Raw genomic sequence first — 17,136 nt, 5'->3', positions numbered from 1 at the left:
CTACTCGCAAATCCTTCAAGTGATTTGATCTTTTCTTTGTCTTGACCACCACATCGTCTACATAGCATTCTACATTCTTATGTAGCATGTCATTGAAGATCTTCTGCATTGCGCGTTGATATGTAGCTCCAGCATTCTTCAGACCAAAGGGCATCACCTTGTAGCAGTAAATACCTTTTGGAGTGCGGAAGGCTGTTAGTTCCTCATCTTCAAGAGCCATGCGAATTTGATTGTATCCAGAAGAGCCATCCATGAATGATAGTGCCTCATGGCCAGTGGTTGCGTCCACCATGATCTCAATGATTGGCAATGGGAAGTCATCCTTCGGGCAAGCATTATTGAGGTCTCGAAAGTCCACGCAAACACGTATTTGTCCAGATTTCTTAAGGACTATGACGATGTTGGAGATCCACCTGGGGTATTGCACCTCTCGAATGAAGCCTGCTTCGATCAACTTGTCAATCTCGGCCTCGATTTGTGGGATGAGCTCGGATCGATAGCGTCTTTGAGTTTGCTTTACTGGTCGCGTTCCAGGCTTGACTGCAAGATGATGCACAGCAATGATAGGGTCGAGGCCGGGCATTTCCTTGTAGGTCCAAGCAAAGACGTTCTTGAACTCTAATAGCATCTGGTAATACTTCTCTATCTTGCCTGTACTTAGTAATGCTCTTACGAAGATAGGCTTCGGTTCCTCACTTGTGCCTAAGTTGAGTTCTTTGAGATCGTCAACTGTGGCTTGCCCCCCATCTTCGAGTTGTGACGGTGCTGCAATGACATCTTCTTCGAGGCTTTCATCTTCTTCACCTTCTTGGATTGTGATGTGGAAGACGTCTTGAGCTTTCTTCTTCGGTGTTAACCTCCCGAGCTAGTTGGCATGAAGATTGTCCAGTGTGAATGATGGTGCGCCTTTTCACTTTCAGTGATCCAACTGTGTCAACCTCCAATATTGCTTGGCGCTTCATTCTTGAAGGAATGGAACTTCGAACGCCATCCTTTTCTGCCAGGCGATCGATCTCTTCTACTTCTGGTGTCGTCTTTCTCCTTTTGGAAGGCTCTTTGGCTTCTCCAAGTCTTTCCATAACTGACTGTCGTGGAGGAAAGCTAGTCGTATTGCTTTGCTTTTTAGGTGTTGATAACCTTTCGAAAACAGAGCCTCGAGATACTGACGTGTTAAGCCTTTTGAAGACGGAAGTTTTGTTTTGACCGCCAATGAGTTTAGGTGCCGAAACTCTGGGCTTTGAACAATTCATTCTATCGAATACTGATGTCCGGGGGGCAGGTTGAGGCTCCTCTTTATCTTGTATAATGTGTACGCTGATGTGTTGAGCGCTAGCATTTTTTGCCTTGCTGGAGATCTTCACCGGTGCATTTGGTGTGAAGCCAAGCCCAGCTTTGTTGTTGCTAACCCCGTAACCATGCTTCTCTAACTTCTTCTGAGTTTTAGTGAGATCACGTTCGTTGTCTTTGACGGTGTTCAAATCATTCTTTCCCAAATTTGCAGAGGAGGTGAAGTTATACCCAGCTTTCGACATAAGTTTGTAGGCGTTTGGATCAAAACCTTCTTCGGTCCTTTTGGTTGGGAGAAAGCTTGGTTCTACCCCTTTTGGCAGGCCTTTTATGAAGCCCTGTGATGGTTTTGCAACCTTGGTGTCGCCTAGCTGGGTCAGAGGCAAGACTGCATTCGTTTTGAGCAACTTTACATTATCTATGTGCCGCTGTGCATCGGCTTTGCTCGCTGCAGTTTCAAACGGGGATTGACCATTCTTTCTTCTCGACGTCGGGATGTATCGGAAGACGGGTATGCTTGGTCCATTTGAGGCCGTCCTACTTCCTCTGGTTGTTGCAGGTTTAGAAAGCTCATCGTCGTTTTTGCTTGAAGATGGCATAGCTTCTTCTTCTTGCTTCTTGGGCATAGCTTGCCACTCCTGTTTTTTAGGTGTTGTTTTGCTCATGGATTTAATCTCTCTTGGAAGAGTTTCGGGCACCGTGTCTTCATTCATGTAGAACTTGGCGTCTGCGAAATGTGATTCGGCTTCGGTGAATGGCTTGGTGTCGCCATAGATCACCTTCACTCGTTCTTGGTAAAATTTTAAACATTGGTGAAGGGTGGACGGTACCACTCCGTTCGCATGGATCCAAGGCCTTCCTAAGAGCAGACCGTAGGAAGTTCTTGCATCAATCACGTGGAACATCACGCTTGACTTGAGTTCACCAATGGTCATCTCCACTCGGATCATGCCCATCGCTCTTTGTCCTCCCTGGTTAAAACCTTGGATTAGTAGACGGTTTAGGGATAGTTCATCCACCTTGATGCCGATTGCGGTCATTGTTGACTTTGGCATGATATTTATGGCTGACCCGCCGTCCACAAGTATGCGGCTGACTTTATGCTCCCTTACGTACCCAGAGACCAAGAGAGGTCGGTTGTGAGGCTTGGATCCTAGCAACAAGTCTTCGTCGGCGAAGTGGATTGTGTCATCGGTGGCACAGCATGTGGCACACTCGTGTGGCCGAGGCCTCAAGCCTTCGTTCTTGCTTTCTTGCACTTCGTGGTCGTTTGGACTCGCTAAAACCGTTGCCAATGCCCTTCGTATCTTCTTTGGTAATTGTAGCGCTTCCTCGATGCTAAAGTGTACTGGCAGACCTTCTTCAGGTGTCAGAGTATTTTCTCCCTCAGCGGCGACAATTTTGCCCTTTGAAGGTTCTTCCATTTCTACTTCGACCATGTGACATGCGGTGATAGTGCAATGTTGGAAGAAGTCCTCCGGGAAGTACTCGTGCAATGAGACGGGAATGCGTGGCTTTTGCTCCGCAGGTTCCCCAGCATATATTGGCTTAGCAGCTCTTATGTTTCTCTGAGGCTTCCTATTGCCGCGACGGCGGTGTTTTCTCCCTTGTTCCCCCTTTTGCTTTATAGCTTGCGGTTTTGGTTTCCTCGTCCTCTTATAGGTCACCAATGTCCATCCTTTGTCATCGTCAGTAGGTGCGTCCTGGTTGCTTGCCCCCAGTGACGGTGGTGCAGAATGTGCAGTGTGGTTTGAGTATTGCCGAGCATGGTCCAGCATTTCTTGAAGAAGCACGGGATCAAAGGATCCGAACACGACCGTAGTGGTGTGCGTTGCAGCTGTGTCTTCTAGGTCGAGCTCAATCCGTCCTTGTTGTGCCAACTTCATGATGAGTTCTTTTAGGATGAAACATTTGCCCACATGATGACCCACGATACGATGGTTCTTGCAGTACTTGGGATCATTGATGCGATTCATTTCTTCAGGGCGTTTGCATTCGGGTAACTCAATCACCTTCTTCTCCAGCAGGTCGTCCAGCATTGCGTCCATGTCGGAGTCCGGAAAAGGGTATACCTTCTGCTCCAATTCCCTCAAGGTGTTTTTGTACCTATCTTGGGTGTGGGAAGGCTCACCTTTTTTCGTCTCCCTTGCTTTATTGAAAGAGATTTTGACGGGCACAGACGAGGTCTTGATAGGGGTGGTATTGGTGGTAAAAGCTTCCTTGGCGGGCTTTTTCCCATGATTGTCTGCTCTTGAAGTGAACACCTTATCCCTTTTGAAATCGGTGATTGGCTCATTCTTTCCATGGTGGGCGATGCTCAACTCCATGTCGTGGGCACGGGTGGCTAATTCTTCAAAAGTTCGTGGTTTGATACCTTGAAGGATGTATTGTAAACCCCATTGCATGCCCTGGATGCACATTTCGATTGAAGAAATCTCGGAGAGTCTGTCCTTACAGTCGAGGCTTAGATTACGCCATCGGTTGATGTAGTCCATGACTGGCTCGTCCTTCCACTGCTTTGTGCTTGTTAGCTCTAGCATGCTCACAGTGCGGCGGGTGCTGTAGAAGCGATTGAGGAATTCCCGCTCCAATTGCTCCCAACTGTTGATAGACTCAGGCTCCAGATCCGTGTACCACTCAAAGGCGTTTCCTTTCAGCGAGCGCACAAACTGCTTGGCGAGGTAGTCCCCTTCGGTTCCTGCGTTGTTGCAAGTTTCAACGAAGTGGGCAACGTGCTGTTTCAGGTTTCCCTTTCCATCAAATTGCATGAACTTTGGTGGTTGATAACCCCTCGGCATCCTTAGGGCGTCGATCTTCTTTGAATACGGCTTTGAGTACAACCCGGAGGTATATGAGCTCCCTTCGTACTGTGCCTTGATGGTGTTGGTGATCATCTCTTGCAGCTGCTGGATAGAAAGAGATCCCATGAGTGCCGCTGCTTGGTCTGGTTTCGGCTTCCCATCGATTTTCTTCACCGGGGGTTCTTCGTCTCCGCCAGCTCCTCCCTTTAGTGGATCATCCTCTGGGTCGGGTTTCTCGCTGTCCTGCGCCTTCAGTCGGTTGACTAATGCCGCGATTTGCAAGTCTTTTTCTTCCACAGTTCGAGTTAGTCTTGCGATTGCTTCATTCATTTGAGCAAGCTGTTCCTCGACTAAAGTTGTTCCAGCGGTCATGACTTGCATGGCTGAACTGCCGCTTGAATCGTCATCGGAGAGCATGGATTCGGAGTATTCCCTTGGTCTTTCCCCCATTGGTGCCCTTAGTGAGGCTAAGGTGATCATAGGCTCGCGCCTGGGGTACTCTCGTCCCTTTGGCAGAGTTGATGCAGAGGTGAAAGAGGTGGCAGAAGTAGCTCTTGCCATGCTTCGAATCGTGATGCCCAAAGTGACACCACTTGCGACGAGGACGCTCTTGTTCTTTGCGCCGGTTGCGGGAACAGTTTGAGCCTTCCTTGATGCCATTAATTTTCGAAGTGCGCTTGAATTTCGGAGAAAGAGATGAGAGGCAGAGATGGTCCCACTGGGCGTGCCAATTTGTGAACACGAAAAATTCCTGAAACGAAAGAGACAAGAACAACGTGCACAAACAAAATATTTGTATTTGATGATTTTGGGTTACAATCTCTCTCTATTTGATCCTCTGATTCAATCTCTGTAAGGTGTTGATTTGTGGATGTGCGATTGATCCAAAGGGCCGTTGGGCTTGATCTATCGATATGGGCGTGTCAAGAAGGAAACTGTCGTCTGTTTCATCAAGGGACATATCATCCATCGATACGGGGTGCCTCGCTACATCGTCACCGACAACGGAAAGCAGTTCTCAAACCGACTCATGGACGAGCTCTGCGAGAAATACAAGTTCAAGCAGCGCAAATCCTCCATGTATCATACTCCGGCCAACGGTCTTGCAGAAGCGTTCAACAAGACATTGTGCAACCTCCTGAAGAAGGTAATCGGTAGAACAAAGAAAGACTGGCATGAAAGAATAGGCGAAGCCCTATGGGCATACAGGACAACATATAGAACGCCTACCCAAGCCACACCTTATTCTCTTGTATATGGTGTAGAAGCTATCCTACCATTCGAAAGTCAAATCCCCTCGCTAAGGATGGCTATACAAGAAGGCTTGACTGACGAAGAGAATGCAAAGTTGCGTCTTCAAGAACTGGAGGCACTGGATGAGAAAAGACTCGAAGCCCAGCAACACCTGGAGTGTTATCAAGCTCGACTTTCTAAAGCCTTCAACAAGAAAGTTCTCCCTCGGTCTTTTCAAATGGGAGATCTCGTCCTTTCATTGCGTAGGCCTATCATCACAACTCAAAAGACAAAGAGCAAGTTCACGTCAAAATGGGATGGACCATACGTACTACAAGAAGTCTACACCAATGGCGCCTACTTAATCATGGTGGAGGACGGCTTGAAGATCGACCCTATCAACGGCAGATTCTTGAAGCGCTACTACCCCTGAAAGGCAACAAATTCCTGCTCCTTGTTCGCACGAGCCTAAACTGCACGAACCAAAGCTCCTCGCCTGCACGAGCCTAAACTGCATGGCACAACGCTCCTGGTCTGCACGAGCTGAAACTGCAAACAAAAAAAAAATAGAAAAAAAATTGTATTTGAACTACGTCATGACTTAATCCCTTCTCAACCGAGGGTACGTAGGCAACTTGAAACTTCAAAACTTCAAGTACAGTCACATCATCAATAAATACACAAACACTTTGAAGAATAAAGAGCAAATCCAAAATACGGATACTTTATTTCTTTAAAGGAATGAGTTGGCAGGCGGCATGGTCGGTGTGCACAGCGACGGCACCTCCGAGGAAAGTTGCAACAAAAGGCACTACACAGCATAAACTCGCTGCAGTCTTTTGCATAACCCCACACGGTAAAAGTGACGTACTGGAACGAGCTTCAAGCAGCAACAACAGTGCATTCTGGCCACCACGCTTCAAACGACGAAGAAACTTCAATGACCGCCGTCAAACGACTAGCCGGTCATGAAGCTCGACGTTTTACATTCTGCCTCAAGCTCTAAGCGGCAAGGGCAAGTAGCAAGGCCGTCAACACCAGCTTCGTCACTCTGGCCACCATGCTTCAAATGACGAAGAAACTTCAATAACCGCCATCAAACGACTAGCCGGTCATGAAGCTCGACGCTTTACATTCTGCCTCAAGCTAGGGGCAAGGGCAAGTAGCAAGGCCGTCAACACCAGCTTCGTCACTCTGGCCACCATGCTTCAAATGACGAAGAAACTTCAATAACCGCCGTCAAACGACTAGCTGGTCATGAAGCTCGACGCTTTACATTCTGCCTCAAGCTCCAAGCGGCAAGGGCAAGTAGCAAAGCCGTCAACACCAGCTTCGTCACTCTGGCCACCATGCTTCAATCGACGAAGATACTTCAATGACCGCCGTCAAACGACTAGCCGATCATGAAGCTTGCCACCTTACATTCTGCCTCGAGCGCTACATAGCAAATCCCCGCTGCAGTCTCTTGCACAACCCCACACGGTAAAAGTGACGCGCTGAAAGGCAGATATATATATATATGTATATATGTGTGTGTTATGTTAGATAAGTAAATACATATGATAGAATGTGTTATGTTAAATAAGTAAATACATATGTCATAATGTGTTAGTAAAATAAATAAATAAATGTTAAATAAGTAAATACATATGTTAGAATGTGTTATGTTAAATAAGTAAATACATATGTCATAATGTGTTAGTAAAATAAATAAATAAATGTTAAATAAGTAAATACATATGTTAGAATGTGTTATGTTAAATAAGTAAATACATATGTTAGAATGTGTTATGTTAAATAAGTAAATACATATGTCATAATGTGTACTATTTAAAAAAAAAAAAATGAATGAAACAGTTTCTTCAAAAAAAAAAAAAAATAATAATAATAATAATAATAAAAAAAAAAAATATATATATATATATATAAGTTCCATTCTCAGCCCACAGCGCGCGGATCCAAGCCCGTGCAGCCCAGGCCCTTATCGAAGCCCAAAGAGATCCTGCACCATACCTCTGCTGCCCCAATCCACCACAACAATGTTTTTTTTGGGCCAACAATAGTTTAGACATCGCCGTCAGGCTCTTGAAGCCCATCAAGCACGGGTCTCTTCCTCCCTTCCGCCTGCAACAGCAAGGACCATGCCCAAATCTCCATGGTTTCTCCCAGAGAGAGCACGACATCCCCACGCTTCATCTGAAAAACTCTCATCTCTCTCTTGCGATTGGTATTATTTCAAACATGGAGGACCACACCTCAAAGAACAAGAAGTGGGTCCAAGACAACTCGGACGACTCGGCCGAGGTGAAGCGGCTCAGGGAAGACCTTCTGGGTTCTTTCTCGACGACTCGGACGTCGATCCCACGACTCAGGACCTCGACTCCGTCATGAGAGCTTCGAGGAAGAGATAGCTGCCGCAACAAATTCTTGTCAGTCGTCGCCACGTCCGGCATCGGATACGGAGCAAGAGTCGGAGACCGATCCAGCTTCGGTGCCGGTGGTTGACCTGACGTCAGAGTCCGGCGAGTCAAATCCCGACCTTGGATACCTGCTAGAAGCTTCGGACGACGAGCTGGGCCTGCCTCCGTCGGAGAACTTCAGCGACGAGGCGGCGAAGCGCAGGAATCCCTTGCAGCAGCTTTTGTGCACGGAGCAAACCAAACAAACTCCTCACCCGACGCCTCAATCTCGACATCTCTGCTCTCCGCGAGCTCGACCGACTCGTCCGCACACCCACACCCCACACGCGAACCGGGTCCAATGGAATGAGTCTGTTTCGATCTGCACCTGGCCTGGAGTCATCTGCAATGGCGAACACGACTGCAATAATCTCTCCGCGAAGTCTGTTGTCTCACCAACCCACTTCCTACTTGGTGCCGTCATTCCTTCTTGAGTTATCACAATCCCACAAAAAAAAACAAAAAACAAAAAAAATGGGAGCAGCAACGAGGGTTTGGATGAGCACTGTGGTGATGGTGATGGCGGTGCTGTCGTTTGGACTTGGGGACTGCGCGGCGCCGGTTCCTGCGGTGGACTGCTCGAGCCTGATCTTGAACATGGCGGACTGCTTGTCATTTGTGTCGAATGGGAACACGGACACGAAGCTGGCAGAGACTTGCTGCAATGGCCTCAAGACTGTGCTCAAAGCCGACGCTTCCTGCCTCTGTGAGACCTTCAAAAGCAGTGCTCAACTCGGCGTCGTCTGGAACATCACCAAAGGCACCGCCCTCCCCGCCGCTAAAGTCAACCATTAGTGAACATGCTACGGTAGTGCAGTGAAGATCACCGAAATTTATACAAGAAAAAAAAATAAATAAAAAATAAAAAATAAAAAAATACGGTGCGTCTGGCACCATTCTGCTGTCACCACGTGAAAATGGAATCTTACGGTGCTGGCACCACGTGAAAAAAGGAGAATGGCATGAGCACCATTCTGAAAAGAAAAAAATATATAAATAAAAAATAATAATAAAATATATATATATATATATATGTATATATATGTATATGGTGCATCCAGCACGGGAAAAAAAAGTGGTGGATCAGCTACACGTGAAAAAAAAAGAAGAAAGAAGGAATTTAAAAAAAATAAAAAAAAAAGGGTTTCATGGTGCGTCTGGCACCATGTGCAGAAAAAGAAAGAAAAAAAATATATATATTTATTTATTAAAAATAAAAAAAAAAAAAAAAAAAAAGAGAAAAGAAAAGAAAAGAAAATGAAGTTATGATAATGTGGTGTGTATGTACATAATATATGTATGTATATAGCAAAAAAAAAAAAAAATGCATCGAGAGAAATAAAGTCCTTTTTATTTATTTTTTTTCTGGAAATTTTACACAAATTTGCATTATGCATACCTTAAAAAAAAAAAAATCAAATCAAATCAAATTTACAACAGGGGATATTCAAGGACGATCAGGTGGCGCCTCACAACTCGGCAGAGCTCCAGGAAGAGAAGGCGTCGGAGGTTGGCTGTTTGAAGCCTCAGCAGTCGGTACAGCCCCAGAAGACGAAGGTAAATGCTGCTGGAACAAACCCACAAACCTCCGATGATCAAGTAAAATCTGACCATCAGATTCCTGCATCTGGTCAATTTTCCTCTTCATGTTTGTGGCATAGTTATGTGCAAGCTTGTGCAACTGTTTATTCTCATGCTTGAGCCATCTGATCTCCTGTTTGAGACTCATCACTTCAGCCGCCAACGATTCAACTTGACGGGTTCGAGCAAATAGGCGTTGGGCCATGTTGGACACAGAACCCGCACACTGCACACTAAGAGCCAGGGACTCCTTAACAGCCAACTCATCAGACCGCCTGGAAAGTAGTCTGTTATCTTTGGGAGTGACAAGGTTCCGGGCCACCACCGCAGCGGTCATATCATTCTTCATCACCGAATCCCCAACAGTAAGAGGACCAGTAGGGGATATGAAGGATGATCGCCATATGTTATCTGGAGAAGACGGGACTACCTCTTCACCAAGGTTCAAATCAAAACGACGGTCGGAGGGTCCAGACATTTTCAAAGTGTTGAAGGAAGAAGAGGTCGGACGAATCAAGATCTTAGAAGTGCAAGAAGGGAGTTTTCACAAGTAAAATTCAAGTGTGCTTTGAAACGAACAGCGTGCCTCTATAAAAAATCAACATTCGACGGGATTTCAGAGATCGAAGAGGCGAGCTCAGAATTCGAAGAGGCCATTCAAAAATCGAAGAGGCAAGCTCAGAAATCGGAGAAGCATCTTGCTTTTCCAGACGCGTCGGCACCCGTCACACGCAAGCTCAGCTTTGCGAAAATCACGGGCAATTTGTCGAAGTGCCGATCCCAGATATCGAAGAGACGCCAGTCTTTTCCAGACACGTCAGCACCCATCACACGCAAACTCAGCTTTGCGGAAATCACGGGTAATTTGTCGAAGCGCCGATCCCAGTTATCGAATAAGCGCCAGTCTTTTCAGCCGCGTCAACACCTGTCACATGCACACGCAGCTTGGCGGAAATTACGGACAGTTTGTCGAAGATTTCTGATAAAGAAGGAAGCACGTGAAGCCATATAGACCAATCACGCATTGGTTGCCGACACGAGTGAAAGAACAGTACCTCTACAGGTATTAAGGAACTCCCTATAACTGTCCACCTTCACCCTCCATAGCAAGGGAGACATACGGAACCTTTCTTCATCTCCGAGAATGCCTTCCCAACGAAGCCTCTCGAGTCACTCAGTGTTCCTTATTCCTTGGGGTACCTCAGCAAACAAATGACACCAGAGCAAAAGTATCTCATATCACCGGGGTAGAAAGCAAAAGTATCTCATATCATGCGTTCTCCATGTCCTTTCCTTTGTCCTTGTTCTTACCTACAAAGACAAGGATAAGGAAAACAATATGCTGGAACCTCCACTCAAACTCGGGTAAGGAACCGACTGCTTGGAGCCCTTCCCTGATTGCCTACCTAGCACTGCTCTCGAGTACTCATTTCCCACTGCTGCTGTACTTCCAAAGAAGCTGCCACATCTGCCTGGAGAACAGATAAGGAAAGTGAAAATGATACCTTGCAGCATGTGGAGACAAGGTGCAGAAGGAACAAGCAGAGAAGAATGCAGTTTGCACAGTCAACTCAGCAGAAGGAGTCCGAGCTGAAGAACCCGAGAAGCTGCCATATCTGCCTGAAGAAACAAGCAAAGAAGAATGCAGCATTCACAGTCAACTCGGCAGAAAGAGTCTGAGATGAAGAACTCGTTTTGACCCTCAAATTCTTGGGTCGACTTACTAGGCGGTGTGGGCTGCATGTGCCGATTCACCACCCTTGAATCAAATCCTTAAAGATCAAGTCACCAACTGGAAGAAGAGCCTATCAATCTTGAATATCATACCGTTGACCAAACTGCTCGGGTGTGAATTAGAAAGATTGAACAAAGCAACAAGTCGTCACCTTCACCTCATGCCTTGTCATGTGTTCGACTTAACCTTCAAGAATCAAGCCTCAGTGGCCTTTGAAGAAGTTTCCAGCCAAATTCAAGATCAAGCCTCGACAGCCCTTGAGGAAATCACAAGTCTGATTCAAGATTAAGTGTCTACCACCCTTGAATCAAAACCTAGTTCAAGAATAAGCTGTGGAAAATCAACAATTGGAGGAATCCAGAAAATCCTCCAACCCAGTTCAAGATCAAAGCTGTGGAAAGTCAACAAGCGCAACAAAATATGTGCCGATTCACCCACTACCAAAGCCAAAGATCATCTACCACATGAGGCTCCTTGTGGTCCAATTTCAACCTTCAAGATCAAGCCTCGACGGCCCTTGAAGAAATTTCAAACAAAAGTTCAAGAACAAGCCTCAACGGCCCTTGAAGAAATCTCCAGCCCAATTCAAGATCAAGCCTCGACAGCCCTTGGATCGACATCTACAATAAGGGACTTCAAAACACATCTCCTACACGTGACAAGCACATGTATACGACGTGCCTTGAAGTGGGGGCATTTGTAGACATCGAAATTTCGGTAAATAAATGTTGACCAATAAATCAAAGTGTCAACGCTCATGTATTACATAAATTTTACACGTAGCGTGTGACTCAACGAAAATTGAAATGAGTTGGAAAAGTCATCAAATAGGACACGTGTCAACACCTGGCAGAAACGACTTATTTCATCTGGAATATTATATTCGAAATTAGACCTTGGAAAATTCTATAAATACAAGCCTATTTCATTCATTTAAGGGGACCAAAATCATTAGGCAAAATTCTGAAGCTCTGAAGCTCTGAAACTCCGAAGCTCTCAAGCATCCAGGTTCCCGAAGAATCAAGAAAGCCTTCTTCGTTCTTCGTTCATCGTTCTTCCAAGATCAAGCCTCGACGACCCTTGGATCAACAATCATCCACCTTCAAGATCAAGCCCCGACGGCCCTTGAAGAAAGCGTTCTTCGTTCTTCGTTCATCGTTCTTCCAAGATCAAGCCCCGACGGCCCTTGGATCAACAATCATCCACCTTCAAGATCAAGCCCCGACGGCCTTTGAAGAAAGCACCATCGTTCATCATCCGTTCATCCAAGATCAAGCCCCAACGGCCCTTTGGATCAACAACGTCGACAAATCCACACGTCCAACCGCTCTTCAAGATCAAGCCCAAAAGCCCTTGAAGATCCGTTCATCACTGTTCTTCAAGATCAAGCCCAAAAGCCCTTGGAGATCCGTTCATCACTGTTCTTCAAAGATCAAGCCCAAAAGCCCCTTTGAAGATCCGCACAAATCCACCTTCAAGATCAAGTCCACGGCCCTTGAAGAACGTTCATCCTTAGATCAAGCCCAACTGCCCTTTGGATCAATCGCACATCCACAAATCAACACCTTACGGAGATTGAATCAGAGGATCAAATAGAGAGAGATTGTAACCCAAAATCATCAAATACAAATATTTTGTTTGTGCACGTTGTTCTTGTCTCTTTCGTTTCAGGAAATTTTCGTGTTCACATGATTATTTTAGGAGTGTTTTCAAAATGGTATATTACTCAAAATTGGGTTTGATTTCTTATGTAATATTGCTTCTATTTAAAAAAAAAAAAAAATTCTCTCTGCAAAATATAGAAACTCAACTCAAGTTAGTAGGTGTGATGGATATCAAAGCGATGATTGAGAGAGAATCATGTACATCTTCAGTCTCTTGGCCATATGCACGATTTAGGGCGAGTTTGGAGTTTGAGATTGTTGTACTTTAAAAAAAAAACTGATTTTGCTATATTTTAAGAATAATACTTTAAAATAAAGTCGATGAGTATTTGGTTAACTGAATTTTAAAAGTTCTCTAAGTATGAAAAGTAGCGCAAAAACGTTTAGTCAAATTTAATGTAAAAGTGATAAAATTGTATACAATGACAAATTGACATGGTAGTAGGAGTGGGCGCGACGATAGCAGTGGTGGTTGCGGGAGAGGTGTGGTGGTGTTGCTAATAGTGGGATGTGTTGGTTGGGGTGGAAAGGTAACAGGGAGAAAAAACGCAATCAGTCGGAACTTGAAATCAAACTTTTGATCTGGAACTGATTGCCCGGAATCTTTACATGGTTGTCGAGTACTCATCCTCAACTGTTGTCAAGGTCACGAAGTCCTTCGGCAAATACTTCAGAACAGTTGATACGATATTGACGCTTTACACTGAAGCTGCCACGCATGGATGAGTTGTTAAGAAGTAGTGCTCTGAATGACCATTTAAATGCAAAGGTTGCATTTCATTCCTGCATCGGGGACAAATGTTGTAAGAGATTGAAGCAGAAAGATCAATGATGAGCTGGAACAAAACTACAGCACGATGCCCTTCCTGCAGAACCACACAACCTAGACAGAGGAGTCTAAATCAAATCCAAACCCAACATTGCTGCCCTATCCGAAGAACTCGAGAAGCTTCAACAATCTTTTGCTGACACCATCACCAAAGAGCAAAGCTTCGCCATACCACACCCACTACTTTGTCGACAGCAAAAGTATCACATATCATTAGGGTCGAACGTACTCTAGATTTGATGGACTTGTTTTGACCCTTAAATTCTTGAGACGGCCTTACACTCTGGAGGAAACCAGAAAACCTTCCAGCCCATTTCAAGAATAAACATGTGGAAAGTTACTTCTTCAAAATCAAAAGTATCTCATATCATCTCTTCTCCATTTGCTTTTTCTTATCCTTGTTGTTGTTTACGACACAAGGAGAAGGAGAACAATCAACCGGAAGCCAAAGTCGAACCTTCGATCCAGGTTGCTTGCTTGGAAGTCTGATTGCTTACCTTGTCTGTTACCTCATTCGGCAAATCTCCTAATTCGGCGACTTGGGGGGCTCCTACTATAGGGTTTGTATCGCACTTGACCAAGCCCGAAACTACAAGTAAGCTTCAAGTGAAATTTATACATTACCTTGTGCATCTTCATCGGTTAAAGATACCACCCCTGGATGGAGGAAAATACTTCCAAAGAAGATGCCACATCTACATATGAGACAGATAAGGCAAGTGAAAATGATACCACACTTCAATACTTAGAAGTTTCGTGATTACTTAATGGCTTGGATCTTGCAAATCCCCAACCGAGGAGTTTCCCTCACTCTGGAACTTAGGGGAGCACTGTTTGTACCATACTTGACCAATCCCGAAACTACTGAGCACCGGTCAACGTTATACTGTCAAGGACCCAGAAGAGTTTCCCTCCAACCAGGAGGCCAATCACAGCGCGACATGTGTCGACATCAGAAGGCAATCATAGCGCGACACGTGTTAACATCAGAAGCCAATCACAACACGACATGTGTCAATGTCAGAATGAAACTAGAAACTCTCTTCTATAAATAGAGATCATTCTCTCATAATATTTCATAATGTCATTTATATTAAATCATTCACTAGTACTCACTAAAGGAGAGCTTGAACCTATGTACTTATGTAAACCCTTCACAATTAATGAGAACTCCTATACTCCGTGGATGTAGCCAATCTGGGTGAACTATGTACATCTTGTGTTTGCTTCCCTATCTCTATTCATTTACATACTTATCCATACTAATGACTGGAGCAATCTAGCGAATGTCACAAACTTAACACTTTCTGTTGTACCAAAGTACTCACTGATTTTGTGCATCAACATTATCTATTTTTTTTGGGTTCTTGGAGGGTATACAATATTTGAGCAACTAGCTCTTCCAACATCGACTTGGCACCAATTTCATAATTTCGCCACTATTTGGGATAGTCGAGGTTGAAACTCTGTCTTTTTTTATGTCACGTCGCATTGTTGATAGTTCTCGTAGTCTCAAGGCTTTGATAGCTTGATTTGGGACCTTGCCATAACAGTGGCGTCCACGTTGCTGTGAGATTGTGAATTTAACCATTCATAGAAGTGTTGTTAATTTATATCATCACTAATTGGTACAAATTTTTGGCACAAATTTAATATGGTACGACTAGTGATTCTGTTAATACGATAATTCGACAAAAATTTCATCCTTAAAACAATTGAACGAGATATACTCAAAAAACAAATTGAATATTACATAAAATGTAATTAGAAACATTTGAAGTGGAGTCAAGATTCAAAAACTCTCATTGACATGATTAAAGTTGATATCCAAATTGATTATGTGATGGAATGACTACTATTGTATTTGACATAAAATGGCTTAGACAATAGTTGAAGTTAGTAGTATTTGTGTTTACTCCCCGTGATTTGTAACCAGACACAACAGTACACAAATTGACCTTTTTTTTTTGTTGATAAAAGCGATAGTGTTGTATTCACTCAAGAAAAGACCAAAAGAAGTCTCAACCAAAGTACGTAGTCCAGTTACATAGAGTCCTCAACAAGGAGGTCAATGATAAAACTAGGAGGTTGGGCAAACCACTCGCATTGGCTGCCAACATTCAAACCAAACCTAGCAAGTCTATGAGCAACCGTGTTAGGCGATGGACATGGGTGCATAAATCTTTAGTGATCACACCGAGAATAATCTTTGTGTCTTATACTAACTGCCCAATTGTTGATGACATATTAGTGGAGGTATCACAAAGAGTCGTCATAATCTGAAGAGAGTCTTCTTCTAATAAAAAATTTCTGAAACCCCTCGAGTACGTCCAAACTGAACATGCCCTTGTTGCCATAGCTTCTGCCTACAATATAGAAAATACATCCTGGAAGTTCATGCAGGACGCAGCAACAAAATTACCCTATCGTCCCTAACGATAACACCCAAACATCCCACTAGAGAATCCTTGCACCAAGCCCCATCGAAGTTGATTTTCAGACGACTAGAGGGAGGCATCTTCCATTTGGTAGGACTCAATGGGGTATTGTTGGTCGTAAACGCAGAAGCTTGAATACGGATGAACTCTTGCCACCAGGGTGATTTCTTTTGTAACACTAAGGGTTGTCTTCATAGATGGAACCAGTTTGAGCCTATATCGTTGTTTAACACATTAGCATCCAATGTAAATTAATGCTTCCATTCGAATCTAAAATAATTTTTATTATTTGACAATAAAAATGCAAATTAGAAACATATATAACCTCGCGCGCCACAAATTAAGTATAAACGATATGTGTTAAATTTTGTTCTTTTTTGGAATACGATGGATGATAGGATGAAGAAGTTTCTAATATTAGATATGTATGTCCAATTTTAGAAGTGTATATAAGTGTACTTACGTTTTTAATAACGAAGTCTATGCATGTCTACTTTAGTAATTGAACTAGAGCGAAGGCAGTTTGGTCATCTTCAGAGACATATAAACCCTAGATTTTAATCGGCGCCCAAAAGCACTCCAGCCTGCAATGTTAGTCATGTATATATATATATATATGTATGTATGTATGTATGTATGTATGTATGTTAATGAACTCACGAAATTACCCAAAAAACAATTATAAATCATTTGTGTGATACATTTCATGAGAACCACAAATTATATAATAGAGAGAGAGAGAGAGAGAGAGAGAGAGAGAGAGAGAGAGAGAGAGGGAACTGTGTATATGAAGATATAATGGTGGCGGGACGTTGTTTGGTTGGTCTATTGATGGCAGCAGAAAGCCCCCATTAAATGAAATCGCATTAGCTTTTTTTGGTCCAAATGAAATCACATTGGTTAATCCATCGATCAAGTTGCAACTTGCTGCCGGGATGGCAAGTTTGGAAATTGGAAACTTGGCAACCCAACATTATTTATCAAAGTTGACCTCCAAATCCAATCCATCATAATTTTTTAGTATTATAGTTCGTGATCTCCTCTATACAGTGCATGGATATATCTACTATCATTCTCAGAACAGAAAAAAAATTGAAAAGAAAAATAAA

General features: G+C 43.9%; 3 protein-coding genes and 1 pseudogene across 3 annotated transcripts in view; all 4 read left to right on the top strand.

Annotated features, from left to right (window-relative positions):
* Positions 1-17,136, top strand: part of LOC126618056 (uncharacterized) — a 45,414-nt gene that overhangs the window by 15,731 nt on the left and 12,547 nt on the right. The window lies entirely within an intron of this gene.
* The window catches only part of LOC126618055 (glycine-rich cell wall structural protein-like), a 38,483-nt gene that overhangs the window by 19,644 nt on the left and 1,703 nt on the right, over positions 1-17,136 (top strand). The gene's annotated exons all lie outside the window — the stretch shown is intronic.
* LOC126619646 (uncharacterized) lies at positions 7,563-8,214 on the top strand (annotated as a pseudogene).
* On the top strand, positions 8,255-8,575 carry LOC126619644 (non-specific lipid transfer protein GPI-anchored 31-like). The gene has a single exon (XM_050288062.1). The coding sequence runs from the start codon at positions 8,255-8,257 to the stop codon at positions 8,573-8,575; it is 321 nt and encodes a 106-aa protein (XP_050144019.1).

The sequence above is a fragment of the Malus sylvestris genome, chromosome 4 (assembly GCF_916048215.2).
Source record: "Malus sylvestris chromosome 4, drMalSylv7.2, whole genome shotgun sequence".
Classification (NCBI taxonomy): domain Eukaryota; kingdom Viridiplantae; phylum Streptophyta; class Magnoliopsida; order Rosales; family Rosaceae; genus Malus; species Malus sylvestris.
The sequence above is the reverse complement of the archived record's forward strand: the minus strand, read 5'-3'. Positions and strand labels throughout refer to the sequence as shown.

What these genes read in the sequence shown, in the direction of transcription:
- LOC126619644 (XM_050288062.1), top strand. Translation starts at nt 8,255, where the DNA reads ATGGGAGCAGCAACGAGGGTTTGGATGAGCACTGTGGTGATGGTGATG.